The sequence below is a fragment of the Cervus elaphus genome, chromosome X (assembly GCF_910594005.1).
Source record: "Cervus elaphus chromosome X, mCerEla1.1, whole genome shotgun sequence".
NCBI classification, from domain to species: domain Eukaryota; kingdom Metazoa; phylum Chordata; class Mammalia; order Artiodactyla; family Cervidae; genus Cervus; species Cervus elaphus.
Genome location: NC_057848.1, coordinates 82,949,206 through 82,974,847, shown reverse-complemented (window position 1 = coordinate 82,974,847; position 25,642 = coordinate 82,949,206). Strand labels below are relative to the sequence as shown.

The 25,642-nt window shown below is 43.6% G+C and overlaps 1 protein-coding gene across 2 annotated transcripts in view; it reads left to right on the top strand.

Annotated features, from left to right (window-relative positions):
* SRPX2 (sushi repeat containing protein X-linked 2) overlaps positions 1 to 23,857 on the top strand; it is a 29,024-nt gene extending 5,167 nt beyond the window's left edge. For both annotated transcript variants that reach the window (XM_043896445.1, XM_043896444.1), the window contains exons 3-11: positions 1,849 to 1,929; positions 12,576 to 12,767; positions 15,218 to 15,394; positions 15,666 to 15,792; positions 15,926 to 16,047; positions 17,377 to 17,556; positions 17,886 to 18,019; positions 21,889 to 22,010; positions 23,342 to 23,857. In XM_043896445.1, coding sequence (XP_043752380.1) covers positions 1,849 to 1,929; positions 12,576 to 12,767; positions 15,218 to 15,394; positions 15,666 to 15,792; positions 15,926 to 16,047; positions 17,377 to 17,556; positions 17,886 to 18,019; positions 21,889 to 22,010; positions 23,342 to 23,522 — 1,316 coding nt within the window. In that variant the 3' untranslated portion in view covers positions 23,523 to 23,857. The remainder of the gene's footprint in view (positions 1 to 1,848; positions 1,930 to 12,575; positions 12,768 to 15,217; positions 15,395 to 15,665; positions 15,793 to 15,925; positions 16,048 to 17,376; positions 17,557 to 17,885; positions 18,020 to 21,888; positions 22,011 to 23,341) is intronic.
* The last annotated feature ends 1,785 nt before the right edge of the window (positions 23,858 to 25,642 follow it).

Below are 25,642 nucleotides of genomic sequence, written 5' to 3'. Positions count from 1 at the left end.
ACAACAGTATGGGGACCAAACCCTTTAGAAAATCACACACATCTGGCCTCCTGTTTATAGGCATTGTAAGGCTTTGATGCTAAACTGAAACAGCTGACAAGAATTCTGTCCACCCCCCCCCACCTCCCTCCACCACAAAGAAACCACCCACCAAGGTGGGAAAAGAGGGAGCAAGGGAGAGGAGGCCTAAGGGGAAATAAAGGAAAGCCAGGAGAGACTGAAAAGGGAAACCAGAAAAAAATAAAGGGAAGGAGAAAATATGAACTCTTTCCTCTGGAATGAGGGCAAACCAATAAGGACATGATTTCATAAGACAAACTTTCAATTTGATTCATTCCCTTGTTCATCAAGTTGGACTGGTTTCCCAACACCCACCCCTTACCCCCAGTCTGGGCCCGTGGGGAATGGAGGAGCCTCATCATCTACCCTCTGCTCCACCCATTAGTGCAGGGGGCCCTGTGTCTCTGCCCAGAGAGGAGACAGGGTGAGCTTGTGGTCAGAGTGTTTACACAGGCCAAAGGGCTCTGACGCTAAAACCCAGCCTTGTCCCAGAAGCACACCCTCTCCTGGAAATGAAGAATTGTCTCTGACTCCAGCACGGCTGGCTGCTCTATTAATGTGTGTGCTTTAGGCACACAGTGAGGCTGGAAAGAGAGCTTCCGGAAACTTCCCTCCAGAAAGGACCAAGTTGTATTCCAATTAGTTCATATGTATGACCCATTTCCTGCCGTCTGGTGGAACACACTGTTTAGTCTCCCAGACAGCCGCAGACCGGCCTCCACAGGGACTGGACCACTTAACAGGACGGGGGTGGACTCAGAATGTTCTCTAGTTTAGCACCTCCCTACTAAGGCTCCTGCTGATTAGAGTGACTGAATATTTCTGCAAACCAGGGCAAACTGCTCAGGCAGTGAAACTCCTAGCCCCTTGCCTCTTGAGCCCTCCCTCTTTGCCCTGGCATGCCACCCCTAGCCCTGGCAACCAATTTAAACTGAAATTGTAAGATTTCCTATCACCATAAGGCTCTATGTGTTTTTTTTAAAAAAGCTTCCTGCGTAGAATTATCCTTAATACACAGTTGATTAAAAAAAAAAAAGAAGAAGAAGTGAAAGTCGCTCAGTCGTGTCCAACTCTTTGCAACCCCATGGACTGTATAGCAAAAGGCTGGTGCCCTGTGGGCTGGTGGGAGCTTGAAGAATTGTTTCCCTCTGATGACTGTAAGAAGGCCCATCATTAGTGGAAAGACCCTTGCTCAGGTTCTATTTTTTTTCCTCCTATCTGGGACAACAGTCCATCCTCAGAACTCAGTCATCAGTGTCTCACCAAGACTCCTGTGTTGCATCAGGGAAATGGGTCATTTCTAGTCTAAATGGGCAGGTTGGGTGGATGGTCAAGAAGTTTGATTTTTTTTTAATGGAGTCTTCTAGTGCTACCAGAGCCACCTGACCCCCTGGACTATAGCCCACCAGGCTCCTACATAAATGGGGTTCTCCAGACAAGAATACTGGAGTGGGTTGTCATTCCCTTCTCCAGTGGATCTTCCCAATTCAGGGATCAAACCTGGGTGTTCTGCATTGCAAGCAGATTCTTTACCACTTGAGCCACCAGGGAAACCCAGTAAACTGCCCACCTCTCCCCCATCATGAGCTCTGTGTACCTGAGGTGTGGAGTTTGCCCACAGTAGTTGTGCTGCTTCACAGCATAGGATTTTTCCCACTAAATGGCCACCTCATTCTCCACCCATGGAGTGCCATGTCCTCAGAAAGGGACCAAGCTGGAAAGGGGAAAAGGTTGGAAAGGACTTGCATCAGAGACCAATATGTCATCTTGATATTTTCTTCATTCTAGGCTCAGGCTACTACCCAGATGAAAGCTACAATGAAGTCTATGCTGAAGAGGTCCCACAGACTCCCATCCTAGACTACCAAGGTAATCCTCACTGCTTCTCAGGCTTAGGAAAGGCCTTTTCTGTCCTAATGCCTAGGCCTTCTGATACATCCTCACCCAGCTTGGCCCATTTGTATCAAAGCTGCAGTTCAGGGAATCAAGGGCTGTGGTTTCCAGCCATGAATCTTGTTACTGACTTGCTGTGTGATCCAACCTCTCTAGCATTACGTTTGCCCATCTATCACTAAGTATGGACTGAGTACCTACTGTACGCCTAATTCTGTGTAAGGAAAACCTTGGGTGCTACAAAGGTAAAGTTTTGTCCCCCTCAAGAAGCTTACATTCTTGTAGGGGATATGAGTGAGGAGGCAATAAAATTATCAGGTGTAGGGCAAGGAAGCATGAAACTCTGTGCTATCAGTAAACACAATAGGAGTTAAGAAAAAAAAGTCAGGGGAGGGGTCATGAAAGATGATGTTTAGACCAGGCCTTGAATGATGGGTAGATTTCGAGAAGTAGAACAGGGACAGGAGGGCATTCAGCAAAGCAAACGGCCACAGGTAGAGAGAGAAGAACAAACGTGTAGGAGGAAGGCACTGGGAAGAATCCAGCCTGACTGGAGGAGATGGGATATGGAGGGAGTTGTAGGAAGTAAAGTTGAATATGAACAGTGAGACCAAATTAGGAAAGGCTCCATGATCTAGTTGGTGGTAGTTTAGTCACTAAGTCATGTCAGACTCTTTTGTGACCCCCATGGACTGTAGCCCTCCAGGTTCCTCTTTCCACATAATTCTTCAGGCAAGAATACTGAAGTGTGTTGCCATTTCCTTCTCCAGGGGATCTTCCTGACCCAGGGATTGAACCCATGTCTCCTGCATTGGCAGGCAGATTTTCTTTACCACTGAGCCACCTGGGAAACCCGCCATGATCTAGGGACCCTTCTAAAGAGAGGCTGAATAGCAATTCCTGCTTTAGAAGGAAAGTTAGACCACATGATTTCTACTATCCTTTCCATTTCTAAGATTCTTAGTTTCTGTGCTTTGCAAGCCATGTTGAAGAATTTGGCGGTTGTGGTAGGAGTTATAGAGAATCATCATATGTTTTTGCATAGGGGAGTGGCACGGTAAATAGTAATTTCAGAATATCAACCTCATTATTGTGGGTGGAAAATAGGAGTCCAGGAGGGGTAGAGCCTGGGTCAGGGAGATTCTCCAGGAATCAGTAGCAGTGATGTTGGTTAGAGATGATTGATGCTAGTGGAAAAGAAATGAAGAGCAGGGATGAACCCCAGAGATGTTTTAAAGAAAGAGATGACAAGACCTAGTACAGATTTGATGTACCAAGAGGTTAAGAAACAAAGGACTCTCTGAAAGCATCCAGTCTGGCGCCTGGGAGAACTGTAAGACCCCTCTCAGAGAGACAAGGTTAGAAAAGAAAAGTGGTTTGTACCCTCTAGGCAGTGGGGAGAAGAAAGATGGAGCTTCGTGGGTCAGAGTCATTAACTTAGATGGATGAGGTATCTGAGGGAGCAGGGGGCCAACGTCAGAGCCTTAGAGGTCATCTGCAGATGCGAGCAGGAGAAGAGGAACCAACAAGGGAAAAAGAGATCATTAGTGGTCATCCATGTAGGAGGAGATAGGGGTAGCATCTAATATATTACAAAAGCCACAGGAGAAGAGAATTTTAAGGGAGGGGAAGGAATAAGAGATCTGTGTCAAATATTGGAAAGAAACAAATTGAGGGTATTACAAACAATGTATTTGGCAAGAAGAAGGTAAATGGTAACGTTTGAGAAAACAATTTCGGTAGAGAAATGATGATAGGTTGGAGTTCCTCTCTGCCCATTTCTAGCTACCTTCTTTCTACCTATCTTCTCACTCTGCCAAATTGTCTAGACCCACTGCCTCTCTGTCTCAGCACCTGACAACCCCCAAACTCCCTACAGTCTCTTGCCTTCTCAATCACAGATCTCCATGCTGAGACAACAGCCCTTAAAGGTCAATCACAATCCTCTCCCAAAGCCCAAATCATATGGCCCCTTCTTGAGCTCAGCCTCCCCATCTCTCAGCAACAGTGAACACATCTATCTCTTCTCACCCCACCTCCATCCTTGGACTCCATGACATTTCACTATTATGAACATGGATGAAGCCAAGAAAGGAGATGGGCTCTCTAACTGGTGACAGGAGGGAGAGTGAGGCATTGATCTGAATTTCAAGTGATCATGATCTGTCTCCTGAGCTCCCAGACTACACCTCTAATTGATGCTAGACACTTCCATTTGGAGGTCTCTAAAACTAAATTCTTTCATCTTCCCTGAAAAAGGGACATCTGGCCTTCACACTTTTGATAATGGCACCATTATTCTGTTCAAAATACCTTAATGTGACCTTTAACAGCCCCCATCACCTTTAATAGCTCCGCTTTCTTCATCACCTCTCATCAATCATTCACCAAGGATTGTCATTTCTTTATTAACCCAAGTGATTAAAACTTTTATTACTTTACACATGGATAATGACAACTGCCTCCTAATTGGATTCTCTGACTCAAGTTTCTCCCTTCCCCAAACCTACTGACCCACTGTGATCATTTCTAATAGAATTTGGTCTCAGTCTAGATAGTCTGACAACACATTGTCCCTTCTCCACACATGAAATCTATAAGTAGCCAGATTAATAGAGCTCTACTCTGTTTCCTGACAGTTTTGGTCCACACTGAGCTTTTCCTCATTTATTCATTCTTTCATTCATTAATTCAGCGACTATTTATTGAGTACCTACCATATACATCTTCTGATATAAATTTTTATTATCTGGATCACTCATTTGGCATTCATTATATACTGCCTCTTTGGTTTACTTTTTATTACCCTCAACCAAATAGTTCTCTATTTAACAGAAGGTGCCACGTATGACACTCCCATAGAGCTATAATAAAAGTAGATGCTCAAGAAATGTGTACTGGCTGGTTGGAATTCTGGGAGCAAAAGCCAGATTGTAGTAGACCATAAATGGGAGACATAGATAGGAAAAAAGCAACAGATGCAGAAGGTACTTTCAAGGGGTCCAACAGCCTTGTGATTAATATTAATCTGCTTCATTGGTTATTTTTAAATGTGTATAAAGCCATTTAGAAAAATATAAGCCACATAGTGGCCTTTGGTCTTGGGGGTCAAGTGTCTCATGACTATCTTTAGGACTTAGTCTCAGGACATAAAACTAATTTAGTAAGGTTATCTATGCTGAGGGGGGAGGGGCTGCCAGGAAGGTACAACTTGAAGTCCCAGCATTCCTTGTAAGGTCTTGTGATCTCATAATCAACAGCTCTGCCACTGTGGTGCTTAAAAGACTTTCTGTAACTTGTGGCAGGCACAAGTTACACATGGCAGCCCTATGTTGTTCCTTGAAATGAGATGAACCAGTGGTTCAAACCCAGACACCGACACAGGGAATATCATTCTCATTCCTAGGGCTAGATATGTTTTACACATGCATCTTCATTTGATTCTCAAAACAGTCCTATGAAACTAGTTTATTAGTCCCACTTTACAGATCAGGAAACAGCTCAGGGAAGTTCAATTTAGAGCATTCACAGAGCTCAGGAGTGGCAGGGCAGGAATTCAAATGCAGGAATGTCTGACCTCAAAGCCATGCTCATTCTCTCTCTTTCATTGGAAATGTAGCCCATTGTGGGTTTTTTGTTTTGTTTTTAAAGGGATGTTTAAAAAAAAAGTTAACCAATAAAAAGCACATCATTATTTTAGAGCAAACTGCCCACAAACTTTGGTACCATTTTCACTAATCTTGAACTTGAAAATTCTCTTAAACTGACTCCTAGCTTGAAGTCAGAAACACTTCTCTGAGGTATGTCCCAGTCCTTCAATCCTCTGGGCTACCACTTGCTCCCAGATTGCTACATCACTGGGCAAGCTGGTAACTGCCTGTGTTATCTGACGATAATCACAAAGAAGGTGCTTTCAATCGTGTTGTCAGCACACTGTTTTCCTTATAATCTCTAGAAAGAGATAAGTGAATTGCAGAGGCCACAGGCCTGAATTCAGATCCCAGCTCCTCTACCTTCCAGCAATTTTGACCCTGGACAGACACATATTATGTGCCAGTCACTGTCTGTGCTATGTATTTTATAAATATTATTTAATTTAAATACTTTTCATGCTTGCTCTCCAGTTGTTGACAAGACCTCTGAAACACATTATTAAGTTTATTTTAAAAAGCGCTGGTGGGAACAGTGGACGTACTCTATGTGATAAAGAGGAAGAGAAAATAAGACTCACTTTATATGTGTAAAGAAACTATTAACAGTAGTTCCCGATGAGGGGACTAAGTAGGGATAGGTGGGGGAGCAGGGGTGGAAGGGAGAAGTTAACTGTGTAACTTTTTATACTTTGGGGATTATGAACCATGTGGTTATATTACCTATTCAAAAATCTAAGTGTATACTTCAAAAGAGCAGAACTTCACATGCTGCAATGACAGATACTGTGGTTAGAAAAAAATGGGTTTTCGAGTCAGACAAATCTTGGGTTCATATCCCAGCTCTGGCCCTTACTTGCTTCAGGTTTTGGGCAAGTTACTTCCTCATCTGTAAAATAGTGATAAACACCCATGCACCTTTTCAGGGCTGTTGGGAGAACTATGTGAGATGATGGATGGGAAAATGAAAATATAAACCATCGTGCCTAGCATACTATAGCTACTCCATAATGACTAACACTTTTCCTACCACATTCTTAGTTTCAGTTTCCCATCAGCATTCTTTGGGTACATTTGTTCAGTCAATTTGAATCTCCATGACTGTATTGTCACCTCTCCTGTGTTCATCTCATCCACATTAATGGCATGAAGGGCATTGTCACATGCCTCACTTACTTCCACATAATGTACCCACCCACCATTTCCCCTGTTCTACTAGTCTGGTGACCACACCCAAAAAGGAAATTAGGTTAGCCTTGAATTACTTGTTCTCGAGGTCACTTGGAGATCACATTTGTCTTCCTAACTGCTTATAAGCCTGTGTTTAATTCGAAAACATTTTGCTATCAGTCTCACCAAGCAGCATACTTGAAATTTACTAACAGAGTACATCTTAAGTGTTCTCACTACCAAAAAAAAAAAAAAAAAAGGGTAACCATATGAGGTGATGGATGTGTTTATGAACTTGATTGAAGTAATCATTTACAATGTATACATATATTAAAACATCACATTCTTCACCTTGGTGCATACATGCTCAGTTGTGTCCAGCTCTCTGCAACCCCATAGACTGCAACCCGCCAGGCCCCTCTGTTCATGGGTTTCTGCAGGCAAGAATACTGGAGTGGGTTGCCATTTCCTACTCCAGGGGATCTTCCTGACCCAGGAATCAAACCTGAGTCTCCTGTATTTGCAGGCAGATTCTTTACCACTGAGCCACCTGAGAAGCCCATTGTTCACCTTAACTATTTACAATTTATGTGTCAATTATACCTCAATAACTCTGGGGAAAAATGAAAATTAGGATAGTGAGTTTGCTCTTTCCAGCCTTCCAACATGTTCATTTTTTCCTTTTGGTAAACTGTCATGCTTTATGGTTTTTTTATTTTTGTCTTCCAGTCTTATTAAAATATAATTGACGTACAACACTGTATAAGTTTAAGGCATACAGCACAAGTTTAGTGAGCATCCATCATCTCATATAAATATATCATTAAAGAAATAGGAAAAAATGTTTTCCTTGTAATGAAAAGTCTTAGGATTTACTCTCAACAACTTTCATATATGACACACAGCAGTGTTGATTATATTCATCATGTTGTACATTACATCCCTAGTACTTATTTATCTTATAACTAAGAGTTTGTACTTTTGACCACCTTCATACAACCCTCTTCCCCCCTTCCCCTGCCTCTGGTAAACCATAAATCTAACATGTTCTCTTTATGCCAGTATTCCTTCAGGCCAGCAAATCTGAGCTTATTTATAAAAGCTAGACCCTCTATTACTGTCTCAGCATTTACCCTGAGGTTTATATTTCCTTTTACTATGCTTGCTTATCCTACCCATTCCAATTTTATGTGTACTTTTCTTGACTGAATATGGGTGAAAAATAGAACAGGAGTGATTGTTGAGGTCCCAGCCTCGAATGTAAAGTCTTAATCATATGTGTTGTGACCATATGATCAACAGCCCTGCAACTGTAGTGCTTAAAAGACTTTCTGTCATTTGGAGATGGTTTCTCCAGATGGCAGCTGTGTGTCACAGCCACAGGCTCAAAAATACCACTAGAAGCTACAAGCCTGTTGAGGCTTAAAGGCTAGTTTTCTCACTGTCATCTGTTTTCATTCTCCAGCTGCCCTCAAACAGAGGCTCTAACTTTCTTTGTTCCTTTGGCTCCTCGTGACCTTTTTTCAAAGCCCCCTTTTTTTGTCTTTTAGGATTTCGGGCCAAATGAGCTCATATGGGGCTTTAGCTTTCCCAACCCCAGGCTAAGAAAGCTCTGTCATCCCATGTACCCATCCTTGGGCAGGTGGCCCTCTGCTTATTTATATGTTCCCCTTTCAAATCTGAACCCATTGAAGAGTCATTATTTGTGTAGCCAATGAGGCGTTTTATGATGCTTTTATGATCTAATGACCCTTATTACCTTTTGTGCTCAGTATTGCACTGGGATTAGACTTTTCTTCCTAAACAGCCTACTTTGATATGCAGTCCCTCCCTCTCTCTAGCTTACATCTTTGTGTTATTTTTAAACAATTATTATAAGTGTACATCCTATAAAATTCACTTTTTGGTGTACAGTTCTATGAATTTTGACAAATGCATAGAGCCAGATCACCAATGCCACAGTACTAAAAATTTGCCAAGGGCTGCCCCTTGAGGGTATCCCCACCTCTATCCCTGATCTCTGGCAACCTCTGATCTTTCCCAATATTTCTGCCTTATCCAGAATGTCACATGCATGGAATCATAGTCTGCAGTCTTTTGATTCTGACTTCTTTCATTTCACAAACTGCACTGGAGATTTGTCCAACTTGTTGGATGTATCAGCATTGCCTTCTTATGTATGGATAAACCACACCTAGTTTAAACATTCACCTCTGGAAGGATATTTGAGCTGTCTCCAAGATTTGACAATTATGAATAAGATATTTTAAACATTTGTGTACAGGATTCTGTATGAACATGGATTTTTATTTCACTTCCGTTCAGTCACTTCAGTCACTCAGTTGTGTCTGACTCTTTGCGACCCCATGGAGGGCAGCACGCCAGGCCTCCCTGTCCATCACCAACTCCTGAAGTTTACCCAAACTCATGTCCATTGAGTCAGTGATGCCATCCAACCATTTCATCCTCTGTCATCCCCTTCTCCTCCCGCCTTCAATCTTTCCCAGCATCAGTTCAGTTCAGTCACTTAGTTGTGTTCAACTCTTTGTGACCCCATGAACCACAGCATGCCAGGCCTCCCTGTCCATCACCAACTCCCAGAGTCCACCCAAACCCATGTCCATGGAGTCGGTGATGCCATCCAACCATCTCATCCTCTGTCGTACCCTTCTCCTCCCACCTCCAATCTTTCCCAGCATCAGGGTCTTTTCAGATTAGTCAGTTCTTCACATCAGGTGGCCAAAGTATTGGAGTTTCAACTTCAACATCAGTCCTTCCAATGAATATTCAGGACTGATTTCCTTGAGGATGGACTGGTTCGATCTCCATGCAGTCCAAGGGACTCTCAAGAGTCTTCAACGCCACAGTTCAAAAGCATCAATTCTTCGGCACTAAACTTTCTTTATAGTCCAACACTCACATCCATATAGGACTACTGGGAAAATCCATAGCTTTGACTAGACAGACCTTTGTTGGCAGAGTAATGTTCTCTGCTTTTTAATATGCTATCTAGGTTGGTCATAACTTTCCTTCCAAAGAGTAAGCATCTTTTAATTTCATGGCTGCAGTCACCATCTGCAGTGGTTTTGGAGCCCCCCAAAATAAAGTCTGTCACTGTTTCCACTGTTTCCCCATCTATTTGCCCTGAGGTAATGGAACCGGATGCCATGATCTTAGTTTTCTGAATGTTGAGCTTTAAGCCAACGTTTTCACTCTCCTCTTTCAGTTTCATCAAGAGGCCCTTTAGTTCTTCTTCACTTTCTGCCATAAGGGTGGTGTCATCTGCATGTCTGAGGTTATTGATATTTCTCCCCGCAATCTTGATTCCAGCTTGCGCTTCCTTCAGCCCAGCGTTTCTCATGATGTACTCTGCAAGTAACTTAAATAAGCAGGGTGACAATATACAGCCTTGATGTAATCCTTTCCTTATTTGGAACCAGTCTGTTCCATGTCCAGTTCTAACTGTTGCTTCATGGCCTGCATACAGATTTCTAAAGAGGCAGGTCAGGTGGTCTGGTATTCCCATCTCTTGAAGAATTTTCCACAGTTTATTGTGATCCACACAGTCAAAGGCATGGTCAATAAAGCAGAAATCAATGTTTTTCTGGAACTCTCTTGCTTTTTCACTTGGGTATATACTAAAGTGGGGTTGTGGAGTCACCTGGCAACTGTATATTTAATCTTTTAAGAAACTACCAAATAATCTCCTGAAGTTGCTTCATCTCAGCAGTGTATGAAAGTTCTAGTTTTCCCCCATCTTCATTAACACTTAGTATTACCAGAGTTTTTTTAGGTTTAGTCATCCTAATGGGTATATAATGATATCTTTTTGTAGTCTTAATTTGCATTTCTCTAATGGCAACCCACTCCAGTATTCTTGCCTGGAGAATCCCATGGATGGAGGAGCCTGGTAGGCTACAGTCCATGGGGTCGCAAAGAGTCGGACACGACTGAGTGACTTCACTTTCACTTTCAATGACTAGTGATGCTAAACTTATTTGCCATCACTACATCCTCTTCAGTGACATGTCCTTTCATATCTTTTCCTCATGCTCTGACTGGATTGTTTATTTTTATTGTTGAGTTTTCCAAGTTCTTTAAATATTCTAGATACTAGTCCTTTGTGTAATATATGGTTTGCAAATTTTTAGCCCCAGTTTGTGGTTTGTGTTTATCACCAGTGCTGCCCACAGAACAAAAGGTTTAATTTTGACAAGGTTCAATTTCTTGATTTTTTTTTTTATTTTATGAACCGTGCTTTTGATATCATGTCTAAGACCCCTTTGTGTGTACATGCTAAGTCACTTCAATCATGTCTGACTCTTTGTGGCCCTATGGATTGTAGCCCGCCAGGCTCCTCTGTGGGATTCTCCAGGCAAGAATATTGCAATGGGTTGCTATGCCCTTCTCCAGGGGATCTTCCTGACCCAGTGATCAAACCTGTGTCTCTTATGTCTCCTGCATTGTGAAAGGTTATTGCTGAGCTGTGAAAGATGCCAGGATTCTTGGCCTCTGGAGAAGAGGAATTCAATCTGGGGCCAGTGATGAAGCTTGATTGCTCAGAGCTTTTGTGTGACAAAGTTTTATTAAAGTATAAAAGAGATAGACAAAGCTTCTGACATAGACATCAGAAGGGGGCAGAAAGAGTGCCCCCTTGCTAGTCTTTAGCTGGATGTTTTATATCTGTTAGAAAGCTATTAATCAGATAAGAGAGACACCTCAAGGCTGAGGGAGTTTCACCAGGCCCCTCTCCCACAATATGCATTTTTCAGATAGGATGGCACAAGGTGTATCATCCCCCAGCCATAAAACAATTGATATGAACACTGGTTTGTTGAGCTATTATCAGCCCAAGGTTTGAGAAAAGAAAAAAGTCTTCAGTGGAACCATTTTGAAGAAAGCCAAATTCCAATGCAAATACATAGTTTTGTTAACATAGCTTAAGAAAAACATCTCCATAAGAAAAATGCATTGGTTAGCTCAAGGTTTGAGAAAAGTTAAGTTCAGGTGGAACCAGGTGTCATCATGGCAATACAGAATTTTAAGAGAAACCTCATTTTAAACTTGCAGCCTATTTCCTCTGTTTGGAGACCCCTGGCCTTCCTGCCTGTTACCCTCTCAATTGGCAAGTGGGTTCTTTACTGGTAGTGCCTAGTACTAAATCCTAAAGACTTTTCTACTTTTTCCCTAGAAGTTCTATAATTTTACTTTTTTCATTAAAGTTCATGATCCATTTTGAGTTAACTTTTGTTTAAGGTATGAGATACAGGCTTCCCAGGTGGCTCAGTGGTAAAGAATCCACCTGCCAATGCAGGAGACACAGGAGATGCAGGTTCAATCCCTGGGTTGGGAAGATTCCCCTGCAGGAGGAAATGGCAACCCACTCCAGTATTCTTGCCTGGAAAATCCCATGGACAGAGGAGCCTGGTGGGCTACAGTCCGTGGGGTCACACAGAGTAGGACACGACTTAGAGATTGAGCATCCATACACACACATCAGACATTTAAGTCGAGGTTCTTTGCTTTGCTTTTCCTCTCTCTCTCTCTTTTTTTTTTTTTTTTTTTGCCTATGGAAGTTCAGTTGCTCCAGCATCATTTGTTCAAAAGACTATTTTTCCTCCATTAAATTGTTTTTGTACCTTTGTCAAAAATAATTTTGCCATATTTGTGTGAATGTGTTTCTGGGCTCTCTGTTCTGTTCCATCAGTATATGTGTCTATCCTTTCACCAATATAACACTGTCTTGATTACTGTACTTATAGCTTACTGTACTTATAGCTTACTTTTCTTCTATTGCTATAGTCCCCCGATGGTGTTATACATTAAACATCCAGGATGGTGAAGCCACATGCTACTCACCAAGAGGAGGAAATTATCACAGCAGCCTGGGCACTCGTTGTGAGCTTTCCTGTGACCGGGGCTTTCGACTGATTGGACGGAGATCAGTGCAATGCCTGCCAAGCCGCCGTTGGTCTGGAACTGCCTACTGCAGGCGTAAGTGGTGTGCATGTATAGCCTGACATCTGCATGTGAGAGAGGCCAGCCAGCCAGCCACCCAGGGTATATGCCTGGAGGTATTACTATGCCCTCTGTCAAGTACAAATTGAAAATTTCCACAGGATCCCAACGGGACCTTTCCCCATCCTAACATTCTAGCTCATGTTCTCTCCCTGTGACTATGGATCAAACAATAGGGGCATTTTAAGTTGCAACCAGGCTTCCCCAGTGGCTCAGTAATAAAGAACCTGCCTGCCAATGCCAGATACATGGGTTCAATCCCTCAGTTTGGAAGAACCCCTGGAGAAGGAATGGCAACCCACTCCAGTACTCTTGCCTGGAGAATCCCATGGACAGAGGAGCCTGGCAGGCTACAGTCCATGAAGTCGCAAAGAATCTGGCATGACTTAGCGACTGAGCACACACGCATGCAAGTAGCAACCAGCCCTCAGTCTCAAAGGGCCCAGGAGTGCGTGGAAAGCTTACACCTGGGGCCTGATGTGGACTTATGCCTTCCTCTGGAACTCTCAAGCATGTGCAGTCTCAGACTCTTTCCCACTTGTGGTAAACTACTGTACTTCTTGGCCTAAGGTCTTAGGCCTTGGCAGTGAAGCTAAAAGACATCCGCTAGTCTTCATTTTCTTCTGAAAGTCAAGAAAAACCTCTAAGGCTGGAATGCAGGGGTGCTAATACATACATTTCACATCATGTTCACCTCCATTCCCAAATCCCTACCTCTTATTGAAACCCTACAGCCTACCCTATTTTGGCAGCTAAGCTTTGCCTGTCCCTATATCCATTGATGAATGCCATTTGTAGAACCCCCATGTGTGCAAGGCCACTTCAAGAGCCAATTCCTTAATTACCAGACTGATTCTAGACTAACCAATGTGTGTGTGTGAATGGAGTGTCAGGGGATGTAGAATGCTGAGCATTCAGAGAGAACTGGGGTTGTTTGGAGAAGATGCTGTGGAATAGAGGAGAAGTTTGGTAGCCAGAAAAAATGAAGCCACTATACCCCTCGAGGTGACTATAAGCCATTTGTTATAGGACTAGACCCCATCATTTCCAAAATGAATTTGAATTGACCTTACAAAATTAAAATACGTTGACAAATTAACATGAAACCAGTTAAAAGTTTGTGTTGTATGTGTGCTCAGTTGCTCAGTTGTGTCTGACTCTGCGACCCCATGAGCTATAATCTACCAGGCTCCTCTGTCCATGCAATTTCCCAGGCAAGAATACTGGAGTGGGATTCCATTTCCTTCTCCAGGGGATCTTTCCAACCCAGGGATCAAAACTATGCCTCTTGAGTCTCTTGCATTGCCAGGCAGATTTTTTACCACTGTGCCTGTTTAAACACTGAATCTCACTTTGTACTTCCTCATAAAAGACACAGGGCAAACACTTTGGATCTATCATTTTCACTGTCATATAATACTAAGAAAATAAAATCAACAGAAAGACAGACCTTTTTACTTGGCCCTGATTTCAAGAAGGTCATTTTTGCTTAGGTCTTTATATAAAGGAGGCTGGAAAACATAAAAGGCAATCCCCTTCAAGTCTGGTTTGACCAGGAAGCAAAAACAAACATAGTTTATAGAATCTTTATTCAAAGCTCCAATAATTGAAGTTAAGGAGGGTTAGAACTTAGACAACCTAAAGGAACATATGACTGGCCTACTTGGGTATTTCATACTGGACTTTGGCAAACACAAATTTACAATCAATTCATGGGAGCTGTCGCCACTTCTGGCACATGTAATGTCTAAAGCACATGGACTCGCCTTTAAGCAAATGCCTCCAAAGCTGTCCACCCCTCCCCTACTGGGATTGGCCTGATTTGTACTCTCACACAGCACAGAGGACCAGTGGGCATGTAAGTGAGCCTCAGCTGAGGAGTGCTTGTGGCAGCACCAACATTATATTTAAAAAGGAGCCTTGAATTTGTTCAAGGGCATCTAGCATTTGTGGAACAAGAGAGGAAAACTACGAGCTGATGAGGCCCTAAATAAGCCCAGAGATTTATATGCATTGTCTCTATATTTGGCACAACAATCCTACTTCATGGTATACACGTTTTAGTGATGGAGACACTGAGGCTTGGAGAGATGATGTAACTTGCTCAAGTCACAGAGCTACTTAAGTGGTGGAGCTGGGATCCAAACTGAGGTGCATTTCTCAAATCCATGAACTTGGATGAGTAACTTCTTTGAGACCATCTTCCCACCTCCACCCCCCAAGAGTACTATTGTACTTCATAATATCAAAATAAGAAAGAAATTAGGAAAAAGAGGCAATCAGGCGCAAAAATGTCAGAGCAGTTGGGCATATGTTTCCCTGTATTTTCTGCTGTCTCTGACATGGTCTTCCCTAGGCTAGATGCCTAGGCATTACTTCCACATAGCCCCACAGGCCACTGAACTTGCCTCCTGATTCTCTCTTAGAGATGAGATGCCATGCATTGCCATTCATCACGAGTGGCACCTACACGTGCACAAATGGGGTGCTTCTTGACTCTCGCTGTGACTACAGCTGTTCCAGTGGCTACCACTTGGAAGGTGACCGCAGCCGAATCTGCATGGAAGATGGGCGATGGAGCGGAGGAGAGCCTGTATGTGTAGGTAAATGCTGGTTGCTCCCAGTTGTCCTGTTGCAAAGGGCCAGCCTGGCATTATGTCCACTGCAGAAGGCATTCCCACTAGCTGCAAAAGGTGGCACCCTGGGCACAGGCTTAACAAAGCAATCGCTTCCCTTGGAGTCAGGCCTCACAAGTTTCATTGAGCATTTTGAACTGCATCTTTTACCTACCCAGTGGTGTGGTATTGTTTCATGGGTTCCCTCCAGGGAAGGCAGGGGACCCATGAGTCAGCACTTGATTTCTGACCTTGGCAGACATAGATCCCCCCAAGATCCGTTGTCCCCACTCCCGTGAGAAGATGGCAGAGCCGGAGAAACTGACTGCTCGAGTATACTGGGACCCACCCCTGGTGAAAGATTCTGCTGATGGTACCATCACCAGGTGAGTCACAGATGCCAGGCACTCAGGTAGCCCACACTGAACCACACAGACTGATGGTACAGTGATGATGTGCCCCAAACCCCAGTTCTAAGAGTCACTTTCCTCAGTGGCTCTTTCACCCTGTCCCATGTAGGTTGATACTTCGAGGCCCTGAACCTGGCTCTCACTTTCCAGAGGGAGAACACGTGATTCGTTACACTGCTTATGACCGAGCCTACAACCGGGCCAGCTGCAAGTTCATTGTAAAAGTACAAGGTCAGAAAGAAGTTTTCCATTTCTGCATTGCTTATTATTTCTGCTCTTCCCTTACCCTCTAGATGCCCATCACAACCCTCTCCTCCCTATGCCTGAAACAGACACCTCATGCAGATTGGGAGAGGGGAAACTCAAATTCATGAAATAGGTCATTCAGGAAGCTTGTATACACGTGTATACACATTTCAGAAACTCTGCTCCCCAACAAGACTTTCTCATTCTCCCAAATCTACATGAAACCCACCAAGGTACTCTGTATCCATTTCTTTTCTTAGCCTTCAAATTAATGATTAAAGTCAATCAGCCTTTGTTCTCAGTCTTTCTCCTCTGCTGAAATTGGTGGTGCTGGCTGCTGATTCTTGCTTTTTGTTTTGTTTTCATCATAAAATTAATTCATACTCATTGTTGAACATGTGGGAAATAAAGTAATACACAAAGGGGGAAAAAAACTATTACTCTGTCACCCAGAGGCAATTGTTGTTAATCTTTTGGTATTTTTCTTCCAGTCTTTTATTCACACATACTTTAAAAATACGTAATTGAGATCACACTGCATATCCAATCTTAGGTAACCCCTTTTCACTTTTCATTATAACACAGGTAAATTTCTCATGTTCTTTAAAGTTTTTTCAGAAGTCTTTTAATCACAGTATAATAATCTACTTCTAAGAATATATCATACTATCATACTTTGCTCAACACTTCTCCTCCCACTGATGGATATTTTAAACTGTTAGTTCCTCAGTCATGTCCAACTGTTTGCTACCCCATGGACTGTAGCCCACCAAGCTCCTCTGCATGGACTTCTCCAGGCAAGAAAAATGGAGTAGATTGCAATTTCCTTCTGCAGAGAAACTTTCTGACCCAAGGATTGAACCTGTGTCTCTTGCATTGCAGGTGGATTATTTATCTTCTGAGCCACCAGGGGAGCCCAGTGATATTTCATATTAAAAGTAATTTATAAGGTGGTCATCTGTATGCAGAGTGTCCCCAAAGTCTGAAAAAAAATGGCAATTTTTTTTTGCAGATTGCTAGTCTTTTGATGACTATATATATATATATATATATATATATATACACATATATATATATATATATACACTTATCCATTCTTCCACATTTTATGAACACTTTTGTCTACATTTCAGATTTAACTCCATAAGAAAGCAAAAATTTTGCCTCTAGCCCTGGCCATTGGCAACACAGAGAAGTCATTCATTCTGAATATCCTGGGTCTGCTGATCTAGAAAACCCAGCATGGGCACCCTCTTAGCCTATTGTTTTCTACAAAAGTTACCATAGTACCTAACTTGAACTTCTCCCTGACAGTGAGACGCTGCCCAACTCTGAAACCACCACAGCATGGCTACCTCACCTGTACCTCAGTGGGGGACAACTATGGTGCCACCTGTGAGTACCACTGTGATGGAGGGTATGAGCGCCAAGGGACCCCCTCACGGGTCTGCCAGTCCAGCCGCCAGTGGTCAGGATCACCACCCATCTGTGCTCGTGAGTGAAACTAGGGAATGGGGAGAGTGGACATAATGATCAGGGCTTCTCTGAGGGGTCTCCCAATGTCTATGGCTCAGGGACCAAAAGCAATGTGTCTGATGTGGGAATGGGGGATTCTGTGATATTTCAAGAGCCAATGTTCCCCTCTAGCATACTCCACCTCCAAGAAAAAGGATTTAAAATCTCCAAGTGTTCTTTTAGGATTTCCCCCCAAGGAAAGGGAGAAACAACCAAAAAAGTTTAACCTGAAAGCCTCAGGATGTTGTTATCCATTCTGGGATGAAGGGACAGGCCATACTCTGACGGGTCATGTGCTTCTGCCCTAGCTATGAAGATTAATGTCAATGTCAACTCAGCTGCTGGCCTTCTTGATCAGTTCTATGAGAAACGGCGACTTCTCATCATCTCAGCCCCTGATCCCTCCAACCGATATTACAAAATGCAAATCTCTATGCTACAGGTAAGAGCCACTCCCCTAATCAGGGCTTAGCTCCTTTGCATTCCCCTATCCCACTCCGCTGGGTTTCCCTGGTGGCACAGTGGTAAAGAATCCAGCTGCCAATGCAGGAACTATGGGTTCAATCCCTGAGTTTGGAAGATCCTCTGGAGGAGGAGCCCAGTTCAGTATTCCTGTCTGGAGAATCCCATGGGCAGAAGAGCCTGGTGGGCTACAGTTCATGGGTTCACAAAGAGTCAGACACAACTTAGCAGTCAAACAACAACCACCCCACTCTGTTACTCTCTTACTACGTCTCACTCAAAGACTTGCTCTTTCTACAGCACAAATGCTACTTCCTTAGATTGTAGACAACATTTGATTAGTTTTACTGTAGACAAATTTAGCACAGTTTTAAAACAACTGTGTTTTTACTGAAAAGGCAGTGAAATCATTGGCATGGTGGGTTGCAGGAGGCTTGATGAAGGATGAGAAGACAGTGTGGCAAAGCACTCCTGAAAAACCTGTAAGACCTGTGATCAAATGTAAATGTGGGGATTTAGTTATGTTTAAGTTTTCAAGGAATAATAACACTAACAAACATTTAGACAGTGAGGGCTGTATAAGGACTAGGTATAGAAGTATGTGCTTTATACATACTCATTTAATTCTCCCAACAACACTTATAAAATAGGTACCCTTACTATCCCCATTTTGCAGGTAAAGAAACTGAGGCATAAAGAGGTTAATGATTTGCCCAAAGTCACTAGCTAATAAATGGCTGAGCCACGATTAAACCCAGGCAATCTGACTCAAGGATCTGTGCTCTTAACCACTACTAATAGCAGACAAGAAGGAAAAGTGTCATGATATTGCAAAGTAAAATGAGGGAATTGCATAAGGATTTTTAACATTCTACCAGATATCTAGTTAAAGCCACTGTTGGGGAAGGAGAAGCAGAAAGGGCAGAGTAGTTCTGACTATTGGGACTTTCAAAAAGAATAGGCTAGGTTCTATCACTATGTTGTACACCTGAAACTTATATTGTAAATCAACTATTTTTGTTTTCATTGACTAAGTTGAGCCCAACTCTTTGTAACCCCATGGACTGCAGCACACCAGGCATACCTGTCCTTCACTATCTCCCTGAGTTTTCTCAAACTCATGTCCATTGAGTCAGTGATGCCATCCAACCATCTCATTCTCTGTCACCTCCTTCTCCTCATTTGAAATGGAGAAAAATAATATAATAATAAAAATAAAGAATAGACTAGGTTCTTGAAGAGAATTCAAAGTACTCTGACAAGACTCTGAGAAGCTGAAAGGGTCTGGATACCCAGGTAAAAGAAGAAGCTATTTAGGGGGTTTCTAAAGGTTGAGTTCTTACGAGTTGCCAAGTCAATATTCAGAAGGCCATGATGAAAGCAGCCATATCAAAAGAATGACCCTGGGTCTAAACCAAAAAGAACCCCGTTCCTCCAGGGATCCAAAAAAAGGCAGACGAAAGCAACACCTCAGCTTTAAAAGAAAGCAGGAACAAGAAGAGGAACCAGCCAGGGCGGATTGTGACTTTGAAGCCAGGTCTAGAGGAGTAACCCAAAGATTCAACAAGGGGTAGAGCACCAAGCAGTGCTCACTGCTGCTTTCAACGTTGCCCCAGGTAACTGGCTAAGAGGCACCCCTGCTGGGCGAAGCAGGACAAAAAACCATGGTACGGTTACAGGCTGCACTGCCTAGTGTGAGGAAGGCAAGAAAGGGTCACAGAAAGAGCACTGACACTATTTTGGGGAAATTCTGGAGACCAAGAAAAGACTGTGACCATGTAGCCTAATGGTAAGGAGCACACAGGCTTCCCAGGTGGCACAGTGGTAAAGAATCTGCCTGCCAATGCAAGAGATGCAAGAAACATGAGTTTGATCTCTGGGTCCAGAAGATCCCCTGGAGAAGGAAATGGCAACCCAATCCAGTATTCTTTCCTGGGAAATCCCATGGACAGAGGAGCCCGGTGGGCTACAGTCCATGGGGTCACAAAGAGTCGGACATGACTGAGCGATTAACACACAAAGAACTTATGTAGCTTCCAGTTATAAAATAAGTAAGTCCTGGGGCTGTGATGTACAGCATGGTGACTATAGCTATATAATATATTTGAAAATTGCTAAGAAAATAGATCTTAAAAGTTCTCATTGTAAGAAAAACGTTGTGACTGTGTGGTGATGAATGTTAACTGGACTTATTGCAATGATCATTTAGACGAATATCAAACCATTATATTATACACCTGAAACTAATATGTCAACTAGTATCTCAATTTTAAAAAGAACACATAAAGATGCTCAACATCACTCATTATCAGAGAAATGCAAATCAAAACCACAATGAGGTACCATCTCACGCTGGTCAGAATGGCTGTCATCAAAAAGTCTACTAACAATAAATGCTGGAGAGGGTGTGGAGTAAAGAGAACCCTCTTACATTGTTGGAGGGAGTGTAAACTAGTACAGCCACTGTGGAGAACAATGTGGATATTCCTTAAAAAAAACTGGAAATAGAACTGCCATACAACCCAGCAATCCCACTGCTGGGCATATACACTGAGGAAACCAGAATTGAAAGAGACACATGTACTCCAATGTTCATTGCAGCACTGTTTACAATGGCTAGGGCATGGAAGCAACCTAGATGACCATCAGCAGATGAATGGATAAGGAAGCTTTAGTACATATACACAATGGAATCTTACTCAGCTATAAAAAGAATGCATTTGAATCAGTTCTAATGAGGTAGATGAAACTGGAGCTTATTATACAGAGTGAAGTAAGTCAGAAAGATAAACACCAATATGGTATATTAATGTATATAATATGGAATTTAGAAAGACGGTAATGATGACCCTATATGCAAGACAGCAAAAGAGACAGATGCAAAGAAGAGACTTTTAGATGATATGGGAGAAACTGAGGGTGGGACAATATGAGAGAATAGCATTGAAACATGTGTATTACCATATGTAAAACAGATGACCAGTGCAAGTTCGATGCATGAAGCAGGGCACTCAAAGCCAGTGCTCTGGGACAACCCAGAGGGATGGGGTGGGGAGGGCGGTGGGAGGAGGGTTCAGGATATGGGGACATAAGTGTACCTGTGGCTAATCCATGTCAATGTATGGCAAAAACCACCACATTATTGTAATTAACCTCCAATTAAAATAAATAAATTCAATTTAAAAAATGAACAGGGGGTGTAGGCTGAAGGAAGAGGCAGCACTAGAGCAAAAGCAAGATAAGGATTTAAAACATATCAGTAAATGAACAATTGGTAACCCCCCCAAAATAACTTATGTATTTAAAAATCTATTCAAAACTAAGCAAGGAGGGATGATGTTACTGCAATTTGTCAATTACATGTCTCTTTTCTATCCCACATGATATAACCAATCTCCACACTTCATTAGAATAGAGGAAACACTGTTAGGGTAAGTAGGCTTCCCAGGAGGCACTAGTGGTTAAGAACCCACTTGCCAATGCAGGAGACATAAGAGATACGGGTTTGATCCCTGGGTCAGGAAGATCCCCTGGAGAAGGGCGTGGCAACCAACTCCAGTATTCTTGCCTGGAGAATCCAATGGACAGAGGAGCCTGGCAGGTTATGGTCCATAGGGTGACAAAGAGTCGGACAAGTCTGAATCGACTTAGCATGCACACACGCATGTTGGGGCAAGTGCTTCAGGAATGACAGAGGAAAGAGGGGGTAGACCCACTCATGTGATGGTTTGTGAAGAAACCCCTTCTTTCCCACACTGCCTCGACATGATCCCAGGAGGAATCAGTTAAGTAGCCTTAGGTTTGGGTTTGACAGCCTATTCAGGAAAACCTTCTTCTCTCCCCTCCCAGCAATCCACTTGTGGACTGGACCTGAGGCACGTGACCATCATCGAGCTGGTGGGGCAGCCACCTCAGGAAGTGGGGCGCATCCGGGAGCAACAGCTGTCAGCCAATATCATTGAGGAACTCAGGTCCAGACTGGCGGGCAACAGGAAAGGAGTGGGTAGAAACCTTAGGCAGGACATTGGCCACAAGAGAGTTGTGGGAAAATCAGCAAACACTATTCTCTCGGGGAATTGCTTGTGTTTGAACTCTTTGGATGCATTAGGTAAGATCAGAGTGTGGCAGGGCATCAGAATGAAATGGCAGGGTGTTGTTGAAAATACAGATGACCACCTCAAACCACCTCAGGACTGTGCTTTTATGAGGCACCTCAGGTGACCCTGAAGCACAGCCAGGGCTGAGACACAGACTCAAACATGACTTAGATAAGCCTTTGATCCTGTTGCCTGGTGGTTGTATCCTTTTGCCTTCAGTCTGCAAATGAGCAAAAAGCATCTTTAGGCACTGAAATCTGAATCAAACCCATCTGACCCTTGGGGAGGAGAAGACCATAGGGAACAGGTGGTAGAAGTTGACATTTCTCATTATCTATCTGTTATCACCTTCCCAATCCCTCCACATATACTCAGAACCAATAAAGCCATCACTCCTCTCTGTTGCATAAACAACACTTTCCCCTAGGGCTTAATCTCAGGGACAGAAAGATTCAGTCCCAGGTAAAGACTGGGGCTTCCCTGGTGGTTCAGTAGCAAAGTCAGTGGTAAAGAATCCAACTGCCTATGCAGGAGATGCAAGAGACTGTGGATTCAATCCTTGGATTGGGAAGATCCCCTGGAGAAGGGAATGGCTACCCACTCCAGTATTCTTGCCTGGAGAGCCTGGTGGGCAACAGTTCATGGGGTTACAGAAGAGTCAGACACAACTTAGTGACTAAACAACAGCAACAAGAGGAAAGACTGGAAAACATGCAGAGGAAGGAGACTGCAGACTTGGTGATACTGATCAACCTGAAGGTTGACCAGGTGATATTGATCAACCTCAGGGCTGCCATGTTTGGTTGTGCAGGCTATGCTTGTCCAGCTCTGGGAAGCACTGGTCACGGCATAGTGCCCGTGACTGGTGCTCCCTGGAGTTATTACGTGCAGCCTGCATTGCTATATGTGATAGCCCTGCATAAGGGGGCCTGTGAGGCAAGCACAGCTTGGTAGTAAGAAAGCTGTTCCATCTTGGGTGAGGAAGGGACAGCTTAACAGAGCTAGAGATGTTGGGGCAGCAAGACTAAGGTGTGAGCAGAGAAAAATAAAGGGGCTTGAAATAGGTACTGGAGGGGGTGGGGCCAAGTGATTCAGTGGGGAAAGAATTAGTCCATCAGTGGAGCTGTGAAAGATCAGAGAGGACTAGAATCTGGCGGGATGATGTCCAGACAAGGTCTCACACATCCCTGGGCTCATCTCTCTAGGCAATTTCAGCACCTCACGCGCTCCTACTTCAACATGGTGTTGATTGACAAGCAGGGAATTGACCGGGAACGCTACATGGAACCTGTCACCCCCGAGGAAATCTTCACGTTCATTGATGACTATCTATTGAGCAATGAGGAGCTGATCCAGCGCCGGGAACAAAGAGACATATGCGACTGAACTTGAGTTGGAGCATGGTTGAGGTCAAGGGAAAAGGTTCCCTAGTCAGCCAAAACTGGGGCCTAATCAAAGGAGAAAATGCTTTCCCACAGCTCTGAGGAAAGGACTCTCAGGTGGGTGAGGTTCCCTGATCCTGGGGCATTTCCAGACACCTTTCTAGGACTGTGTAATAGTTTCCTCAAGCAAGTCTCTGCTTTAGGTAGCACTGGAAGAGCATAAGAAGCTAGGGAGGGACTAAGGACAAGCCCTGGGCAGCAGCTTGTGGATAGAAAGTCTTGCTTCTGCCCAGCTCTCCAAAATCTTTCAGAGAAGTAAATTCTAAATTCGCTCACTAACCGGCTGTGTTTTAAATGGTTCCTCTACCCTGAAGTGACAGCAGAGGGCAGCACCATCACGGCAGACAACCAGGACACCATCAAGTGTGGCTGGATCTTCCTTACAGGTTAACTGTGGGGTTGGAAGTGAGGCAGAGCTCCAAAACCCTCTTGTTTGTCCTTCTCCCTTGTAGGATGTTGGGCTACAAATGTTAACCATCTGTTAACCGTCATCTCACCTAAGAGTTAGCAGACCGCTGCAGTTGGGAGGGAGCTTGGGGAGAAAAGTCAGACTAGAGCAGAATGCTTTCTTTCTGCCCCTCCAACTAGCTCATAGACCACAGTCTCTCCTTACTGAGCCTCCAGTGCTGCCCCTTCCTCAAACAAATCCCCAGCTCGTGATCCAGGAAACCTCAGAACAACCAAGTGGAAACTACATCATGGAGAAGGAAAAAAGACAGCATCAGCCACATGTATAACTTATTAACACTTTGAAGAGATGAGTACAGACCAGGCAAGAGTTACAACAGCACAAACACAAGCACTAGGGCCATGAGTACATTTCCATTAGGAAATGTGAGTTATCTGGGATCTTGTGAAGCAGAGCAACACTCATGCACACTAACCCTGCTCTGGTTTTGGCCACACTCAAGCATGCATAGTGTTTGAAGAAAGGCAGTCTTCCCTAGGCTGCTGGGAACCTTCTTTTCTACACATGTGGAAACAGTGTCAAGTTAAGACTCAGCAGCCATTCACCTTCCACCTTACCCAGGGGGTAATTACTAGGAAATTAGAGGGGGAAAGGAAGCAGGCAAGATTGAGAAACAGGACTAAAAGACTTGAGCACTGACTATGTGCTCAAGCCAGGTGCTGTCCTGAACACTCAAAATTGACTGAAATCCTCATAAGAACACTCTAAGCTAGGTCCTGTTGTAAGCCCATTTACACATGCAGGGATGGAAGCACAGAGAGGTCAGGCAACTTGCCTAAGATCACACAGGTCAGAAATGGAAGTACAGAGAGTTTCACAACTTGCCTAAAATCACACAACTCAGAAGTAGAGAAGTGGAAGGACAGAGAGGTCAGGCCACTTGCCTAAGATCACACAGCACAGAACTGAAAGCACAAACAGAGAGGTCAGTCAACTTGCCAAAGATTACACAGCTCAGAAGTGGAAGCCTAGAGAGGTTAGGAAACTTCCTAAGATCACACATCTAAGATATGGAAGCTCAGAGAGGTTAAGCAACTTGACTAAGGTCACACAGCTCAGAAGTGGAAGTACAGAGAGGTCATGCAACTTGTCATGATCACACAGTTCAGAAGTAGAAGCCCTGAGAGGTCACACAACTTGCCTCAGATCATAAGTTCTGAAGTGGAAGCACTGAGAGAGCAGGCAACTTGCCTAAGATCATACAGCTAAGATATGAAAAACAGAGCAGTTAGGCATCTTGCCTAAGTTCACAGAGTTCAAGAGGAATCACAGAGAGGTCAGGCAACTTGCCTAAGATCACAGAGCTCAAAGTGGAGAACAGAGAGGTCAGGCAACTTGCCTAAGATCACATAGCTGATAAGTGGAAGCCTATAGAAGAGAGGCAACTTGTCTAAGATTGCACATCTCATATATGAAAGCTCAGAGAGGTTAGGCAACATTTCTAAGATCACACAGCTCAGATGTGGAAACACAGAGAGGTTATGCAACTTGCCTAAGATCACACAGCTTTTAAGTGCAAGCACAGAGAGATCAGATAACTTGCTTAAGATCACACAACTCACATATGGATGAACACAGAGGTTCGGCAACTTGAC